Raw genomic sequence first — 18,268 nt, 5'->3', positions numbered from 1 at the left:
CCCCTCGCCCAGTTCCTCTCCCTTCCCGTGATCCCACCGGGATCCCTCAGCTTCTTTCTCTTTTCCCAAGCATCCCTTCTGCAGCAAAAGGGCAGAAGAGGGCATGACCGCCCCTCCTAGCAGGGGCAGCTGGAGGACTGGGGCGGGAGAGCCTTACCCAGGTGAGACCCCACAGGCCGCCATCTGTTGCTGCCAGAACAGCTCATTAAGCTGGCTGTGGGGGTTGAGAAAGGCCCAAGTACTTCCACATGGCCTTTCAGGACATTCCTGGGAACTTAACCAGGGGAAGAACTTCCCTACATCTGTCAGGGACACCAGGGACACCAGAGATGATTGGCTGGAAAAGGGTGTGATGATGCCACTTCCCTTGGTTAGTTCCTCGGTGACTGAGATCTAGGCCAGGTGCCTCCTGGGCAGAAGCCAGGCCTGCTGCTCCTGCGACACCTGGAGAAGACCCCATTCCACCCCTGAAGAACAATTTTTGAGTTCTGATTCATTCACAGACTTTTTTTATGTCCTTGCCACCATGAGTGCTGCTTCCTGACTGCTCTTTTTCTTTTGTGCAGGTGACAGCAGCGAGCACCCCCTGTTCTGTGTTGAATATTCCCCTTACTGCTCCGTCTTTGCTTTCTCCCCTGTGCTGCAGCCCAATACCAATTACTGCTGCCTCGTCCTGCCACTAGTGCCACCTGCCTCTCCACGGGCCCAGGACACTCCCCTTTATATGCCTCCAGTTACTCATCCCACCTACACGAGCCCCAGTTCCACCTCCACAGGGCCCATGCCTGAGTCCCCAGCGAGCCTGTGTTACTTCCCAGTCTCTTGCCCCACCCGGGCCGAGACCCCTGTGCTCTGCCTACAAGGTCCCAGGAGGCCCAGCAAAATTTACCTCTTGTGGTAAGTTGCCCTGGGCCGGGCACACAGCACGGTGGAGTCAGGAGAGGGGACTGCAGGTTTCAGCAGGCAGGTGGACAGGAGAGGGGCCAGAGGCAATGCCATGAACACTACCAGGAGGTGTGGTGTGCAGGGGAGCAGGAAGACGGGACAGTGCTGCCACTTCATTCGGGCTCCACCTTCTAGTGCTAAAGGAGTGAGCGACCAATAAAATCCCATCCTCTCTGGAGACTCATTTGATTTCTTAACCCCCATGTCTAGCACACTGTGGAATGTCACCACCAGAAACTGAACAGGCTCTTGTGTGTCTGATCGTGCCCTTGGCTATGAGAAGATGCACACGCCAGAGCTACCCTGAAAGGGTGGCACCAGGCAGGGTGCTCTGAAAGCACACACGGGGGACTGAAAGCCCATTCAGAACCGCTCTCAGGAGGGACAAACGAAAGGGCTCAGTCGGTGTTTACATTTCCCTTTCTTGCCTACTTATTAGGTATTACATTTCCTAAAATCAAAAATCCCACCTCCTGAGTGCCAAAATAAAACATATTTATGGTACATAATTAAGCTTTAATTAAGATCTCCTCTGGGCATGCGAGACAACACACATTTTAAGCACACTCAAATAGGCAGATAGAGGCAGCCTGTTATTTGTGACCATACAGAAAGCTGCCTATTACCCCAGGGCAGCACCAGCTCTTGCTATGAAGCTGTAATTCTTCCCTCTAGCCAAAAGAAGCAACAGATTTTTCAAACAGGCATCTCTCCGATGGATCTTGGCCCCACCTGGGCACTGGGGATCCCAGTGAAGGTAGTATGGGAGGGTGATCAAAGTTCAGGAATTATGTTTTCCTCTTGCTCTTTCTTTTTGACTTTGTCAAGAGCATGTCTGTCTGGCAAGTGATGTGAGGAACTGAGTAATTAGCAGGAGCATGGGATTGAGGTGGATACCTGAATGGACTTGGTTCTCTGTTGCCAGGGTCTTGTATAAATATGAGATTTCTATCTTTTTTTCCTCCTTTTCTGGTTAAATTAAGAACTATTCAGTCAACAATCACTGTTTCCCAGCGTTGTCAGGAGTAGATAGAATCAGATAGATGCCTTTAATCTAAATGGCTATTTGGTTTCTGAAGGCATCACTTTGCTTGGATACTGGAAGGAAGTATGGGCTGTATCTTGTCCAAAGCAAACCACAGTCTTCCCAAAATTCTCTCACAAACAGGATATTGAGTTACCTGGCAATGAAACTCCTGAACACAAATGCTTTCCTTTTCTGTAAGGCAAAGGGCTTATCCTGCTACCTGAAAGGAAGTTATATTTCCTCTTCCAGTGTAAATATGACTTAGTCTGCCTGCAGATTAATACATGTTCCATGCCATGTGAGGAGCCATCATAGAAAGCCTCCAAAGGTCTGCAATTTGGCTTATTTCCATGTAGGTAAAGTGATTAGGAACTTGGAATACAAGTTGAGTGTTTGAAACTCTTGAATGCATGTACACACAGTGGTGCAGTCAAGGTCACCTCATTTGTGAGTATGAGTGCAGACAGAAGAAATATTTTTTAGGAATTTGATGTGTATAGAAAAAAAGGTATCACAGAGAATAAGTCAGCAGTGCAGCCAAATTAGATTATAATAATCTTTAAGGTCATGAGCAAAATGTCTTGCTCATCTTTGTGAACCCTCAAATTATTGCATAGCAAAGACACACAGGTATTTGTTGAACAAATTATAATAAAAAGAGTTGCTATTTGCCTTTTGGATTTTATAAAAGATTGAGGGAGAGAATCAACAAGAACTTCACCAGAATAAAGGCTACCGAATAAGTTATTCTCCGAATAAGTTAAGTTAGAATAAGTTATTCTAAACCTGTAGAGCCTGCATAGTAATGAGTTTCTGGTCAAACTCAGTTGTCTCATAAGTGTGACTTCAAAATAGTGGTCTTCATTAAGGTAGAAGCAGCAGCTATCATTTTTAGCAGTTAATATGTGCCAGACACTGAGTTAGGCCATTTATGTACATTATTGCTAAACTGTATAGTAACAAGATAAGATTCCCATTTTACAATTGGCAGAAATTGTAGGCAATTTGAGGATCCTGCCTGCACCAATGATGGTGATTTCTTCATGGCAAGGAATGGTGAAACGATCTCTAGTTGTTCAGCTTTGTTTCTTTAGTTTGCTGAGAACTTTGAGGACACATATTAATGGTTTGGGAGATCATTTAAGAGATCTGATGCTTTGAAGGAAGGAGATTTTTGAAGAAAACAAATTAACCTTTCATCTTAAGCTATCGGGTGTTTTGCACAGCAAAAAAAAAAAAAAAAAAGTTATGCTTTTGAAGTTTCCCTGTAGTTTGGGCTGAATACATCTTCTTGAGGCCTATAAGTCATAGTAGGCAGTTAGTATTTGTCCTGCGCTATAGTGCAAGGCAACATGTAGACTGTCTGAGAAATGGTCCTCACCCTTCCAGAGCTTACAGTTGGAGAGAAAACACATACACAGTAAGCAATTTTAGAATATTTAAATGCTAAAAGCCATAAAACACCTGAAAGTGAGGGTTCTGGCCAAAGCACAGTCAGAGCAGACATTGTGGAATAAAACCAGAAACAGACCTTGAAGGGGCTGCCGACTGGTGTAGAATGGGAAGGAAAGGCCCTCGGGTGTGACAGCACAGAGGGAGGTGCTGTCAGCAGAGTGAAGTTCTGCCTGGCATGTGGAGGAAATCTGAGTATTCCACTGAGATTGCTGCTGGGAATCAAAGTGAAATCCTTATAATAAGGACCTTTGGGCTGGATCCTGGCTTTCTGGACTTGGCCTGACATCCTAGCCTGCCCTTTCCCTGGCCCGCCTTCTGTTTCCTCCTTGGTATATGCAGATCCTGCAGCTTACTCTTCTGTCACATGGAAGGCAGGAGGGATGAGATCCCAGGTGATGAGGGAGAAACCTCTGGATTCAAGAAATGCAACTTCTGCCATTGAGGAAATGCTTTCCCCCATTTCCCCTGTAGGTGCCTTTCTATAAAGCACCTCATATCTCTTTCTCTCCCCCCCACCCCCCTCCCTCTCCTCCTCTCTCTCCCTTTTTGGTCAGTGAAGTCATGTCAAATCACTACCCTATTCCACCACCACCACCCCCATTTTCTGGAGAATCCCCATTCCCTTCTCTCCTTCCTGGAGCCCAGAAACACTGGCCCCACAATCCCTCTGGGCTCTACCAACTTGCCCTAAGTTGACCAAACACCACCAGCAGCTCCCCTCTTCTAGTAATTTCCCTGTGGAACATGGTCCCCTCTGTCTTGGAGCATAGAACCTACTGCCTTCTCCTCTCAGGCCTCTCAGGGAAAGGAAGCAGACTTAGCCATCGTATTAAATTAGGCTTCAAGAGCTGCCAAAGAGAAAGAACTTTCATTCCTTTCTTGAGTCTCGATGAAAACTATTCACGCAACCACAGTTTACACTCTGGAACATAAAACCAGTTGTCTCCACGTGCCAGAAAAGGCTGTGCTCTTGCACACAGGTCAGGGACTCTTCCCAGCTTTCCCCCGCTATTGCCTGAGGCTGAGGCAAGAGGATCACTTGAGCCCAAGAGTTTGAGGTTGCTATGAGTTATGATGCCCTAGCACTGTAACCTACTTGTACAATTTCTAAACTGTCTAAAAGGAGGTGATCCAGGCACGTGATCTTGGGAGATTTAGTCCAGATACTCATGATTTAACTGCCTTATGAACCCAAGAACTTGTAGAGATGTGTGGGAAATACTGAAACTTTTTCTCCAATTCACACGCACTGATGCTAAAGCCACGTGAAGAAGAACCTTGAAATTGTTCATACCAATTAGCAACCTAACTGAAAATGTTAATTTTTTTTAAATGTTCATCAGGAATTCAGTCCACAGTAGCACCTCCGCTGCTGTCTTCCTGTGAGTGCGTAACCCACATAGTAGGGTCCCCAGTGCTTGAAGCCTTTCTGTATACCCATGTTTGCCACCAATAAACAACCCAAGGAAATAAATATGCAGGTACAAACCTAGGTGAGCAGCTGGGGGCCAGTGTGTCCCACTGTGGAAGGCTCTTGGGTTACCAGAAGGTCCATTCCAACACCTATGAGTCAGAAGCTAGAAACTTCTTAGCAGAAGGAAAGATCCCTGTGGACTCTGCACTGCAGGTGTCACAGTACTCGTGGTAACAGCCTTGTGAAGCAGGTATTATTATTTCCACATAACAGGGGGGGAACAGGTTTGTAGAGGTGAAGTGATCTGCCCAAGCTACCTTGGCTGCACAGGAGTGGAGCCAGGGTCCAGTTCCAGCTCTTCCCTCTCCTCCTGGGGTCCACTCTCTTGACAGCGCTGCCCTACCCTGATTTTTGGGCCCTTCACACTTTCTTTATGTGGAAGATATTTCCCTTTAAGAAATTAATTATTGAAAAGATTTTGCCCCTTTCAGCAGCCCAGGCACCAAAGATTTTGTCAAAGAAGAGGAGGCCAAACCTAGAGAGATTGGCAATCAGCCCAGAATTGCACAGCCCAAGAGCATCTGGGGACAAAAGCAGACAGAAACCACAGTTGCCGGCAAAGGCACCAGCTCTCAGGGGAGCAGGTAAGGACTGTGGCTGTGCACCCTGGTCCTCAGAGGGCAGGACTGCTTTGTGCTGTTACCTGGTGAATTCTTTATAATCTTTAGACACTTGTGTCTTTAAGTGAAGAAGAGTGTGCCTTAAAATCAACCACTTGAAAGGTTTTAAAAGCAAACTATTTGACCTAGGGAGTTTGTTCTTCTGAGAGAGGCTGCTGGGAAAGAAAAGGGAGTGGGAGGAGTTTATCTCTCCTTTTTCTCTCCCATTAGTCCACAAGTGTGACTGTGCATAGTTTTGAGTGGATGCCAGCCGTGTGGCTTCCAGAGAAGGCATTTGGGTGGTGGGAGGCAGGGGGCTGGGGAGGGGAAGGTGAAGAAGCAGTCAGCAGTCTGCAGCTCTGGGGATGTCTCATCTGGCCACAGTCCCCACTCGCCCCCCCCCCCAGGAGGGGAGGAAGGGTGTCCATGGGTGGCAGACTGCTCACCTCTCACAGAGATCTCCCTTGTGATCCAAACACTCACGGCAGCAAGATTGTAATGTGTAAGAAATAACATGAGAACGTATATGTGCTTTATTTCAAAATACTAGTTTGGTAGACAACCCCCTTGGGACACAAGGAAAGTGACACTTCACAGCCAACCTTGCCACAGACCTGTTCTTCCCATAGAGAAACACTGAGCATAGTGCTAAATGAACAGAGTAGCCCTTATTTTTAATTGTGATATATACTGTGGTGGACACATACGTAACACAGCCGGGCGCAGTGGTTAACACCTGTAATCCTAGCACCCTGGGAGGCTAAGGCGGGTGGATTGCTTGAGCTCAGGCATTGGAGACCATCCTGAGCAAGAGTGAGAACCTGTCTCTACTAAAAAATAGAAAAACTAGCCAAGGGTTGTGATAGGTGCCTGTAGTCCCAGCTACTCGGGAGGCTGAGGCAAGAGGATAGCTTGAGCCCAAGAGTTTGAGGTTGCTGTGAGCTATGATGCCCCAGCACTCTAACCAGGGCAACAGAGTGAGACTCCGTCTCAAAGAAAAAAAAAAGAAAAAGAAAAATATACATATATATGTATATATATATATACACATAGAAAAATGTGGTATTTGGATGGTTTAAAATTAAGGGCACTTAGAGCGTAAGTGAGTCTGTAGTCACCAGACACCCACAGGGGGTCCTGTGGGAACAGGCGTGAGCTCAGGCACACTTTGGTTCTAGTTTCTGCTCTGCCTCTCAGCAGTGGGGTCAAGGGTGCTCAAGTAGCCATCCTGGGTTACAGTTCCCTTATCTTAAAACATGAGTAATGAAATGTACCTTGTTGCGTTGTTATAAGTAAAATATAGACCAGCCCCCAGCACAAAACAGATCCACAGAGTCGGCCCTGAACTCTGGTTAGCTCTTCTGCCACCTCCTCAGCTTTCCTCAGTGAAGTGTTGAATATTATTTGAAAGGTGAAACATTCCTGGACCCATGGTGCTCCTACCATCCTCCGTCTGCACCCAAGAGACACCTCCCATCACCCTGTGATCCACTGAGAATTTGTTCCAATTTTCTAGTAAACCCAGGGGTCCTTCTCTTCCCCACTTATCTCCTCACTAGTCTCCTTTTAGTTCCTTTTTTCACACACTACATTGCATAAATTCGAGTAGGAGCCAGATATTGGAATTGTATCAGGGAGACATTTGAAGCGAATGTGACAGAGATAAAATACAGAAAGCTCTTGCAAATCGATAAGAAAAACACCAATACTTAACAGAAAAATAAAAAGGAAAAGGGCATAGCAGACAATTTCACAGAATAAATACAGGTCGCTAACGAACACTTTTTTAAAAGTTCAACCTCAGTCAATAAGAAATGTAAATTGACATGAGATTAATTTGGCCTGCCAACCTGGCTGAGGGTTTTAAAGTAATACTAGTAGTGAAGCTAACAACTGATATTCCTGGGCACTGTTTGTCACAATTACCGACATGGGTTGCCGGCAAAACAGCTGTTAGATGTCTTCATGTCCTGCCTATAGGGTAATTTGGTACAAACCATCTAGCAAGTAATTTGGCAACATGTGTCAAAGCCTTTAAAAAGCTCATGCCTTTGACTTAGCTGTTCCACTTCTCTGGATCTATTCTAAGGAAAGAAGATCCGTCATCAAAGATCCATGAACAAGGGTATCACAGTGTAAACCACGACAGCAGAAACCTCAAAACAACATATGTGCTCAGTGGGGAAAGAGTTTAAAAAAAATTATAGGGCAGCGCCTGTGGCTCAAAGGAGTAGGGCGCTGGCCCCTGCCAGAGGTGGCGGGTTCAAACCCAGCCTCTGCCAAAACTGCAAAAAAAAAAAAAAAAAATTATAGATACCTTTATACTATAATTAATATCATGTTCTTAAAGAATAATTTTTTTTTTTTTTTTTTTTTGCAGTTTTTGGCCGGGGCTGGGTTTGAACCCACTACCTCCAGCATGTGGGGCTGGCGCCTTACTCCACTGAGGCACAGGTGCCACCCCTTAAAGAATAAATTAATGGTGTGAGGTAGTTCCAAGCCTGCCGGCCATGCCTGGAAGCCAGAGCAGCAGCAATGCTAGGTCACTGAGTTTTGGATTATGGGTGATTTTAATTTTCTTCTCCATCTTCTTCCTTAGTTTCCAGATTTTCTCTAATGATCTTAAACCACTTTGATAACCAGCGGGAAAAAATTAAGAGTATATGGCTGTCAGAATGTAGGAAACCATGGGCCGAGCACACGAGGAAGTTCAGGCTAAAGGCAGTGTCTCGGGCAGACGGGGGTTTGTTCCGCTGTCCCCCCAAGAGCTCCCGGAGATGGTGGGCAGGGCCTGGTCTATGAATAGCACATCCCTGGCGTACCAAATCGAGTGTTTATTCCCAGCCCTAGAGCTACTGAAATCTGCTCCCTATTTGATAGACATAAAAAAAATAGGGTTAAAGTAGCATAAATATAGAATGGCACAGTCTGCCACCTCTAGGGGAAGCACGCGAGCTGGCGCGCACACACCTCCCAGAAGCTCTGAGTTTTTAAAGAGGAAGACCGTTGTGGTGACAGGGAAGGGTAAAGGTGCGTATTTCAGGGATCTGCAGGAGCTGTAAGTAGCCTGGGACTTCTCCTGCCCCAGGGGCGGTGTCTCCCTGTGACAGCTCGGTGGCTTCTGTGAAATGTGCTCGTGGTTCCTGTTGACTTTCCACTTTCTGTTTTTCAGAAGCCACCCCAGCTGAGTGTTTTGCCCATTAGGTGTTCTCCCCTTACCTGGTCAGGAGGCTGAGCTGCACCTGCTCAGGGCAGAGGGCGCGGCTGCCCGTTCTCTAGCGGGTTGTGTGTTCATGGAACGAGACGTCGTCGAATTCAAAACAAAATAATCAACTAGAGCCTGCACTTCTGACTCCTTTATATATCACCTTTTTACTTAAAAAAAAAAAGAAAGAAAGAAAAGTTATCAGGAGGATTCATGTGGTTATGTAGAAGCATTTGTCCCCCACAAATGTGGTCAGCCCAGTCTGGGGTGGGCATCCACCAGCCCACGGCTGGACTCGCATAGCCAGATGCCCAGAGCATCCTTGAATTGCTGACACATCTCTAGCTGGGCTTTATGAAACCCATCAGGGCCTGAGAGGAGAGCTTAACTGATTTCTAGAAGAGCTGATGAGTAAAGATTCACACTGTGTCACTGAGTGTCCCATGCCGTTAACAATAAAAGAAGCTTACAGAGTATTAGGACATTAGAGACTCAAGCTGCCTCTCCCCTGTGAGGCACCTCAATTAACTGAGTCAGTATTGACTTGGCCCTTGGCTAAGCCAGTTGCTCTGAGGATTTGCATTTCTCCAGCCAGAGCCGTTATCACACAACCTTCCTGGGCCTGTGGAGGCCTGTCCACTCCACAGGGTGACCTGCTATAGAAAGATCTCACAGAATAGCAGAGAGAGGGGTAAAGGCAGGGGAGGCCGATGCCAGGAGGGAAAAGGTAAGTGGAACCAGGGAAGTACTTTCAGTTTCTACGCACATGGATGGGGAAAGAACTCTCAGCAGCACACATGTCACCATGAGTGCAAAGGGTCTATATTTTCATGAGAAAATTGGAAGGCCAGGCAGTTTCCTAAGGGATCACGCAAGGTAGTAGTTAAGATCACAAACCCTGGTGTCAGGCAGGCTGAGGTTCAAATGTCCAGTCCATCACTTACTGGAAGCATGATCATGGGCTGGTAATGTAAGCTCCCTAAGCCTTGGTGCCCTCAGTTATAGTGTGGGGTGATTGTGGTGCCAATTTCAGAGGGTTCTGAGTCTGGGGGGGCATGAGAGAGAGAGAGAGAGAGACATGGGTAGCACGGTCCTGACCCACTCAGCGTAAGCCTTCAATAAGTAGTGCAGAGATTTTAGACGGCAGAGATTTTCAACTGGTGTGCTGTGGCACACGGGTGTGGCATGAGTGGGTCTTAGGTGTGCCGCAAAAATTTTTAAAGATCATTAATTAAATTATTAATACAAGTAGTTCAAAGCACAGTAAGTATATTCTTTTCCTTTCTCTCTTTTTTTTTTTTTTTTGATCAACATGATTTAACTGTGCTGTGGAAGTTTAACTATCGGTTCGAGTGGGTTGTGGGATTAAAAAAAGGTTGAAAATCACTGCTCTAAGATACTGGGAGTGATTTCACCAACAGAAATCCCTACTCAGGAACTTTATGTCTCTCTCCTCTCTCCAGCTCCTCATACTTTAGACTCAAAAGGGCTGGGGAAGTAGGGATTCTAAGATAGCCAGGGGTTATAAATTGACCTGGGGCCAGGGACAGAGAGGAGATAATGATTGTATGAAAGATTTATCATTTTTGTTTGCACTAAACAGCATAAACCAAATCATCAGTGTGCCTGGCACCAACTTCTAGAGCCTTCCTCCCAAACTGCCAAGATAGATAGTACAGCTCTTCAGTTTTTGTAAAGCTGTGTGGGAAGCAGGATATCTTAAATGTATGCTGGAAGAGGCTGGATGAGAAAAGACTGGTGGTTTTTGTAGAAGTCATTCCCAGAGTGCTGGTTTTCCTTTTCAATAAATAGGGAACGAAAACCAGTATTTAGTAAGAGGTCTACCCGTCATCAGCCCTGACTGGCTGGAGCTGGACCAGTCTTCCCAAAGCTCCTTAGGAATGTATCTGTATCCCCATGTCCCCAGGGCCAGCCCGGGCTCCACGGGTGTACCAAGGGGAATTCAGAAACAGTAAAACAAAGTGCACTGTCCGCTGTCCCTCGTGGCCCTCCAGCCGTTTGGCCCTGCACACTGTCTCGTCCAGGGCTTGTCTGCTGCCTTTCATGCTAGAGGCCTTTCGTCCACGGGCACTATTAATAGAATGATAAATTAGTCTTTTCTCAATGCAGATCCAGCAGTTCAACAAGAAGGACCCATGTGGGCAGGTGACACTAAGCTGAAGAGGCCAACTCGAGAGAGAAGAAACTTAGTCCCATCCTCACAGCTGGTGATGACTGACAGCCCTCCTGAGAGAGCCAGTAAAAAGGACCTGAGTCCTCTTTCCCAGAGCGAGACCCATTCCACCCTGTCCCAGGCCTTCCAAGGAACAAACAGTCCTCAAGTGTTGAGCAAGTCCTTGGGGCCACCACTCACACCCACCAACGTGGGAGGGCCAAGAAGGGCACCATTTAGGTTCAGAGATGAAGACTTTTATTCCATTTTATCATTAAACACTGGGAGAGAAAATGATGACACTGAAGAGGAAACCCACATGGAAGAAGAGCTGCTGGTGGTTGGCATGCACTCACCCCGTTCTCCTTCCAATCCTGTGAGAAGTAGATTTTGGGGGACGTCAGCCACTCAGGCCAAAAATAAAGCTTTTGAAGAAAGTGCTGAAAAAAATGGCAGAGATAATTCTCTAAGAAGATGTGAGCCCAATCATGGTTCATTAAGAATAGGTAATGCCATGGAGCCAGTGACAAAGCCGCCTTCTGTTGTGCAAAAGTTGTTCCAAGACTCTGAGCTGCTTCCCGGGAAGTCCGCTAAAGAGAACGACAGCAGCGGCAGGGAAAATAAGACTTTTCCTTCATGGGACCCCAAATCCAAACCCAGACAAGATGATGGTCTCAATGCTGAAAATATATCTAGTGATTGTATTTCTATGGAAGATAGGGCTGGTGCCCATGATTATGAAAGAGATTGGCAAGACTATTTAAACAGTTCTAGAAATTCTCTTGACTGCTTTCTTTCTGATAGACCAATAGCTCCAAGATCATCAATGAATTCGTTTAACACTCCTGCGTCATTAACACATGTTCCTCTGAGAAATGATATTCCAGGAGACTTGTCAATGTCATCGACCTTAGTTCACAGTTCAGACTCAGAGGGAAACCCAAGGTTTAATATTCGCCGACCACTTTCCCCCATTAGAAACAGGAATTCATTTGCCAATACTGAAAACCACAATTATTTTCCAGTAAACAGTACGCCTGAATTTGATGTTGGGGGAGCAGAAGATATTACTTTAAGAAGCCGACTTCAGAGGGCTCCTCTGTACCCAGATGATTTTTTACTAAATCCACAAAGCAATTTGTCCTTAGTGAATTCTTCCAACTCCTCTCCACCAGGAATGAGCATACAAGCCCATTTGCATGTGCCTGGGTCCCTGCAAGAAAATATACCATTTACTTTCTTTGCAGTGTCAGATTTCCCAAATCAAAATGATCATGGGAACATAATGGCATCTTTTGGTTACACAGATGGACAAGAGACCACTAAGATAAAGACAGACCCTGTGAAACTCAAGAAATTGCAAGAAAGGTGAGGAATTTTCCTAATTATATGTATAAATATATCCCCCCCCCCATTTTTCCAATGCTGAATAAGCACTACTTTCATTAGAGAGTCACGGGATATTTAAATCATAAATAGGCCCTTCTTTGACTTTTTAAATGGTTGCTTATTTTGAGAAAATTTTCTTCATTTTTATTGTTTTTACAACATACGTACATATAAAGAAAAGTTTGGTGTTCCTGCTCAATTTCTTCAGTGTTTCCAACATGTTTTTCTTGAATACCATAGCTTTTAGAAAGGCAAGTTTGCTAGGCATAAGGGTTTCTGACTGTGACCCAGGACTTACTTTTTTTTTAGAAACAGAGTCTCATTTGTCACCCAGAGTGCCATAGCATCATACAGCTCACAGCAACCTCCAACTCCTGGGCTCAGGCAATTCTCTTGCCTCAGCCTCCCAAGTAGCTGGGACTACAGGCATCTGCCACAACGCCTGGCTATTTTTTGTTGTTGTTGTTGCAATTTGGCCAGGGCAGGGTTTGAACCCGCCACCCTAGGTATATGGGGCCAGTGCCCTACCCACTGAGCCACAGGCGCGGCCCCAAGGCTTACTCTTCTTTCCAGCAATTAGGAACCAAGATTTTTTTGTGAAAAGGTTGCTATCTCCCCAGAGAAAGCACTATTTGGCACTTGAAGTTCACAGCTCTACCTCACATGACTTATCCCAAATCCAACCAACAGTTCTAGAATTTGAAACTTACAAACTGAAAGACGGTTCCCAGTTACCATGGTTACTTCAGTTCTCTGAAGGGCTGCGCTGGGGTAACCACTGCTTCCATTTTATGTGCTCCTTTTCATGCATGAGAGAGAGAAATAAGATCTTTTTTTGAATCGCCCTTTTCTTTGATCTTTTCTTTCTTATGAGATGATTTGGGGATATTTCACAGCTATGAAATTTGATACCTTTTAAAAGCCATCATTAAATACCATGTCAGGCTTCTACCACGCTGTTTATGATAGGTGTTTACCATGCCCTAATCTTGGCTTACTGAAATTGATTCTTGGAATCTGAGCCCTCCATGCAGGTCGTTAGTATGGCTCATTTGGGCCGTCAGTTATCCTGTTGATATTCATTTGTGAGAAAATTCCATGTCCATGAATTAGAAAGGGAAATGGGACACAGAACACATACATATTCCTATATGTTTTTTATCCAACTCCAGTAACGAGGTGACTTTCTGGTTAGCAGTACCTTTTCTGTTCCATGTTAAATAGGCTGCCGGAAGACTGATCCGTGATTAAGGGCCAAGAGACCACCTCACCCCCCTCAACCTCACCCACCCAAAATACAGCTTCAGACCTACTTGTTAGAAGTCTGGACTTCTGCTATCCCAAGAGGATGCCTTTGAGCTAAAAATAACTTCTTTTAAAATACATCTGCTTTTAGGCACAGTCTCGCCTTCAATAGCTATTATTCACGTACTTAGACACTAATTTTTCGGTGTGTAATAAACTTTATACTTTTTTATTTTAAAATTGCTCATTTTAGGAAATATTTTAAATGTAGACTTAAAAGAAAAATCATCTGTAACCCCACATCATCCTAGGATAAGCACCGTTAAAAACTTTGTTTCCAGTCTTTTATCTTTGCATATAAAGGCAATTGTTAGGGAACATTGGTTCGTATTGTTCTATCATATGCCTTAGTTTAATATTTCAAGCCCTTTTCTCGATGTCACTTATATTTTTTAAAAATTTCCCCTCAGTTACTTTAATAGGTAAAAGTAAGTATATAACATATGTATACTTTACAGCAGTGTTTTTCAACCTTTTTATATTTCACAGCATACTCAAACTTATCTATAGTTAAACTTTCACGGCACACTTACATTGATCAAAAAAAGAGTAAAAAAAAAGAATATACTTACTGTGCTTTGAACTTCTTTTGAAAATAATTTAATTAATCTTTAAAAATTTTTTTGGCACACCAGTTGAAAATCACTGCTTTAGAGAATTTTAAACACACACATACCCAGACGTCCCTGAGCCAGCTGCCAGCTGATGGAACATTCCTGATGCCCTGGAACCCTCTGAGCCCCTAACCAGCCAGTTCTCTCATCCCCTTCCCTCCAACCCCCATACCATTCCTGCATTGCCTTCATCATCCTTTCCTTTTTGTTTTGTTGTGGGTTTTGTCTGTCATTGTTGTTTTGAGGCGCAGTCTTACTCTGTCGACCCTGCTAGAATTCAGTGGTAACATTATAATTCACTGCAATCTCAAACTCCTGGTCTCACCAATCCTCTGCAACCTACCAGCTCCGCATACACCTCAGCCTCCACCACAACACCTGGCTAATTTTTCTATTTTTAGTAGAGACATGGGGTCTCACTCTCAGCTCAGGCTGATCTCACGGGATCCTCCTGCCTCGGCCTCCCAGAGTGCTAGGATTACAGGCGCGAGCCGCCCCGCCTGGCCTGTTTTGCTGTGTCTTAAAGTCTTGGTTTTACTTTGGGCTTTTACCATATGTGTATATGTATTTCTAAACAACACATGGTGTGTATTTTTGAACTCTTTGGAAATGTTAGTATTATTTTTGGACTCTGTAGAAATGGAATAGCTAGTCTTCCATGACTTGCTTTTTCTTCTTACATCACTAGTGAGATGCATCCTGTTCGATACATTTGGCTTTAGTTTATCCCTTTTCACCACTACAAAGTATTCTTTCTATTGTTTGAATCTACCACAATCTAGCCATTCTCCTGTGGACAGACACTGAAGTCACTTACTGTTTCCTGCAAACTACCTGGCATGAACCTGTCTCCTGGTGCATATGGCATATTTGGGGGTAGAATTGCTGGGCTAGAATTGCTGGGCTGGCGGGGAGCGAATCTTCTACTGTACTAAATAATGCCAATTTATTTATTTATTTATTTTGAGATGAGTCTCACTGTGTCGCCTTCGGTAGAGTGTTGGGGCGTCACTGCTCCCAGCAACTTCCAAGTCTTGGGTTCAAGCAATTCCCTTGCCTCAGCCCCTCAAGCAGCCCCTCAAGACGCCCACCACAACGCTCAGCTATTTTTTGCTGCAGTTATCATTGTTGGTCAGCTGGTCTGGGCCAGGTTCGAACCTGCCAACTTTGGTGTACGTGGCTGGTGCCGTAACCACTATGCTATGGACGCCGAGCCTAGATTCCTAATTTTAATGCGGTCAAATGTGTTCATCTTCTTTATGGATTTTGATTTGTATCTTGTCTTGATTAAGAAATCCTTCCCTGGCTTGGCACCCATAGCACAGTGGTTATGGTGCCAGCCACATACATCGAGGGTGGCAGGTTCAAACTAGGCCCAGGCCTGCTAAACAACTGCAACAAAAAAATAGCTGGGCGTTATGGTGGGCACCTGTAGTCCCAGCTACTTGGGAGACTAAGGCAAGAGCATCGCTTAAGCCCAAGAGTTTGAGGTTGCTGTGAGCTGTGACACTACAGCACTCTACCAAGTGTGACATAGTGAGACACTCTCTCAAAAAAAGAAATCCTTCTCTAACCTGGGGTCATTGTGATATTCTTCCTATTTTCTTCTAAAATCTCTAATTTTGCTTTGCACATTTAGGACTTCATGTGAAATGGATTTTGAATTTAAATGTAAAGTGACTTTTAATCCATGGTGCAAGGTAACCTTTATTTCTCCCCTTAGGAATGCTCACTTGTCCCAGGATCTTTCCCTGCTAATCTGCGCCGTCCCTTCTGTCATCCAGAACTCTCTTCTGCCCAATGGTCTTTCTTTGTCTATCTCATCTAATACCAAGTCATCTTAACATCTGTAGCTTTTGTAAGTTTTGATGAGTGACAGTGTAAGCCTCCTTCCCCACCTTGTTCTTTAAAGAGTCCTCTACTATATACTCAAGAATCTGCTTGTTGGCTCGGCGCCTGTAGCTCAAGTGGCTAAGGGGCCAACCACATACACTGGAGCTGGCGGGTTCAAATCCAACCCGGGTCCACCAAACAACAACTACAACCAAAGACTAGCCGGGCATTGTGGCAGGCGCCTGTAGGTACTACAGCTACTTGGGAGGCTGAGGCAAGAGTTGGAGGTTGCTGTGAGTTATGATGCCACAGCACTCTATCCAGGGTGACAGCTTGAAGAAAAAGTGTCCAATGTACTCAGCCCTACTATGAAACTATAACCCAAGAATAGGGGGAAGGGGGAAAAGGAGGGGAGGGAGGGGGGAGGGGGCGGAGGAAGGGCGATTGGTGGGATTACACTTGTGGTGCATCTTACAAAGGTATAGGTGAAACTTACTAAATGTAGAATATAAACGTCTTAACACAATAACTAAGAAAATGCCAGGAAGGCTATGTTAACCAGTGTGATGAAAATGTGTCAAACGGTCTATAAAACCAGTGTATGGTGCCCCATGATCGCATTAATGTACACAGCTATGATTTAATAAAAAAAAAAAAAGAATCTGCTTATTGAAGGTTTTATTGGAATTACATTGAATCTATAGATGATTCTGGGAGAATTGCCATCTTTGAGGTGAAATCATTCTTTGATATCTTTTATTTTTTATCTCTTATTTTTTCTGTGTCCTCTTTAATGTCTTTCATTATAATTTTGAGATTTTCTTCATGAAAGTCTTTTGTTTGATAGAAGTCCCTTGGTTCTTTTATTTGTTGTTGTTTACAACTGAAACAATTTAAAATCTAACTCTTTGTTGCTGATGTACAGAAATCCAATTTGCTATATGTTTTATCTATAATTTTGCTAAACCTTATTAATTTCTATATTTTGTCTGTAGTTCATTTACGGTTTTCTTTCACAGTAAAAATTTCATAGTAGAAATTCATTTCAATTGTGAACGTGGATCTTTCCAAACCCTATATTTTTTGATACTCTCCTTATTTTACATAGTTATATAAATTTTTGAGGGCTACTTACGGTTATAATTTGATCATTTTTTAACATATGATCAAATTATATGTTGATCATATGTTCAACTATGAAACTATAACCCAAGAATAGGGGGAAGGGGGAAAAGGAGGGGAGGGAGGGGGGAGGGGGCGGAGGAAGGGCGATTGGTGGGATTACACTTGTGGTGCATCTTACAAAGGTATAGGTGAAACTTACTAAATGTAGAATATAAACGTCTTAACACAATAACTAAGAAAATGCCAGGAAGGCTATGGCATTTTTCGAATTAAAGACTTAATTCGAATAACTTCTTAAATGTATAATTGTGGATGAAAGGGAATGAACATTGTCAAGGCTCTCAATGTATATTGCCAAATCACTCTGCGGGAAAGTTCTACCCGTTAGCAATCTCATCACTATTTTATGAGAGTCCTCTTTCTCCACGTGCTTGCCAAGTCCAGGGATTTCCATTCTTTTTAACGTTTGCCAATGATTAGCCCAAAATTATCTTAGTTTAATTTGTAAATTTTGTGCTTATTAGCAGAATAAAGTAAACTCTGAACTTTTTCCATTTATCGTTAATCTGCCTTTCTTTGTTTGTAATTGCCTGACTGTGGCCTTTGGCCATTCTTCTATCGGGATGTTGGTATTGTTTTTATCTACTAGAATATGTAAACATTCCTTTTACAAAATCTATATAAATTCTCTGTCAACTATTGTGCAGACACTTTTCCTGTTCTATTCACTTTATATTTTATGTACACGATGTTTTTGACATAGTATGATTTTAAGATCATTTGCAGTCAGAGCTGGCGGTGTTGGCTTTTGCATTTGGTGCCATGATTAGAAACTCTAATGCTCACACACGTGTCCATAATTATTTTCTTGTAGTATTGTTGGTGTATTCTCATTTTACATGTCAGAGACATTAAAAACATGAGCTTTATTGTCTTTTGGGTCTAGATTTGATTCCTGATTCTATCAACTATTAGCTCTGTGATTCTAGGCAAGTTCCTTCATTTTTAAAAATCTGTTTTCCCATCCAGAATATAGAAATAACAACGTGTACTCCTCAAAGAACAGTGAACATTAAATGAGGTTTTAAACGTTTATGTGTTATAGAGTACATAGCACACTGGAA

At 43.9% G+C, this 18,268-nt stretch overlaps 1 protein-coding gene across 7 annotated transcripts in view; it reads left to right on the top strand.

Moving 5' to 3' along the window:
* MARCHF10 (membrane associated ring-CH-type finger 10) overlaps positions 1-18,268 on the top strand; it is a 239,954-nt gene that overhangs the window by 193,819 nt on the left and 27,867 nt on the right. For 4 of the 7 annotated variants that reach the window (XM_053567910.1, XM_053567914.1, XM_053567911.1 and 1 more), the window contains 2 exons: positions 5,333-5,485; positions 10,836-12,246. In XM_053567910.1, coding sequence (XP_053423885.1) covers positions 5,333-5,485; positions 10,836-12,246 — 1,564 coding nt within the window. The remainder of the gene's footprint in view (positions 1-5,332; positions 5,486-10,835; positions 12,247-18,268) is intronic. The other 3 variants (XM_053567913.1, XM_053567915.1, XM_053567916.1) reach the window with 2 other exon arrangements.

Source organism: Nycticebus coucang, chromosome 18 (genome assembly GCF_027406575.1).
Source record: "Nycticebus coucang isolate mNycCou1 chromosome 18, mNycCou1.pri, whole genome shotgun sequence".
NCBI classification, from domain to species: Eukaryota; Metazoa; Chordata; class Mammalia; order Primates; family Lorisidae; genus Nycticebus; species Nycticebus coucang.
This window is presented reverse-complemented; position numbering and strand designations above follow the sequence as displayed.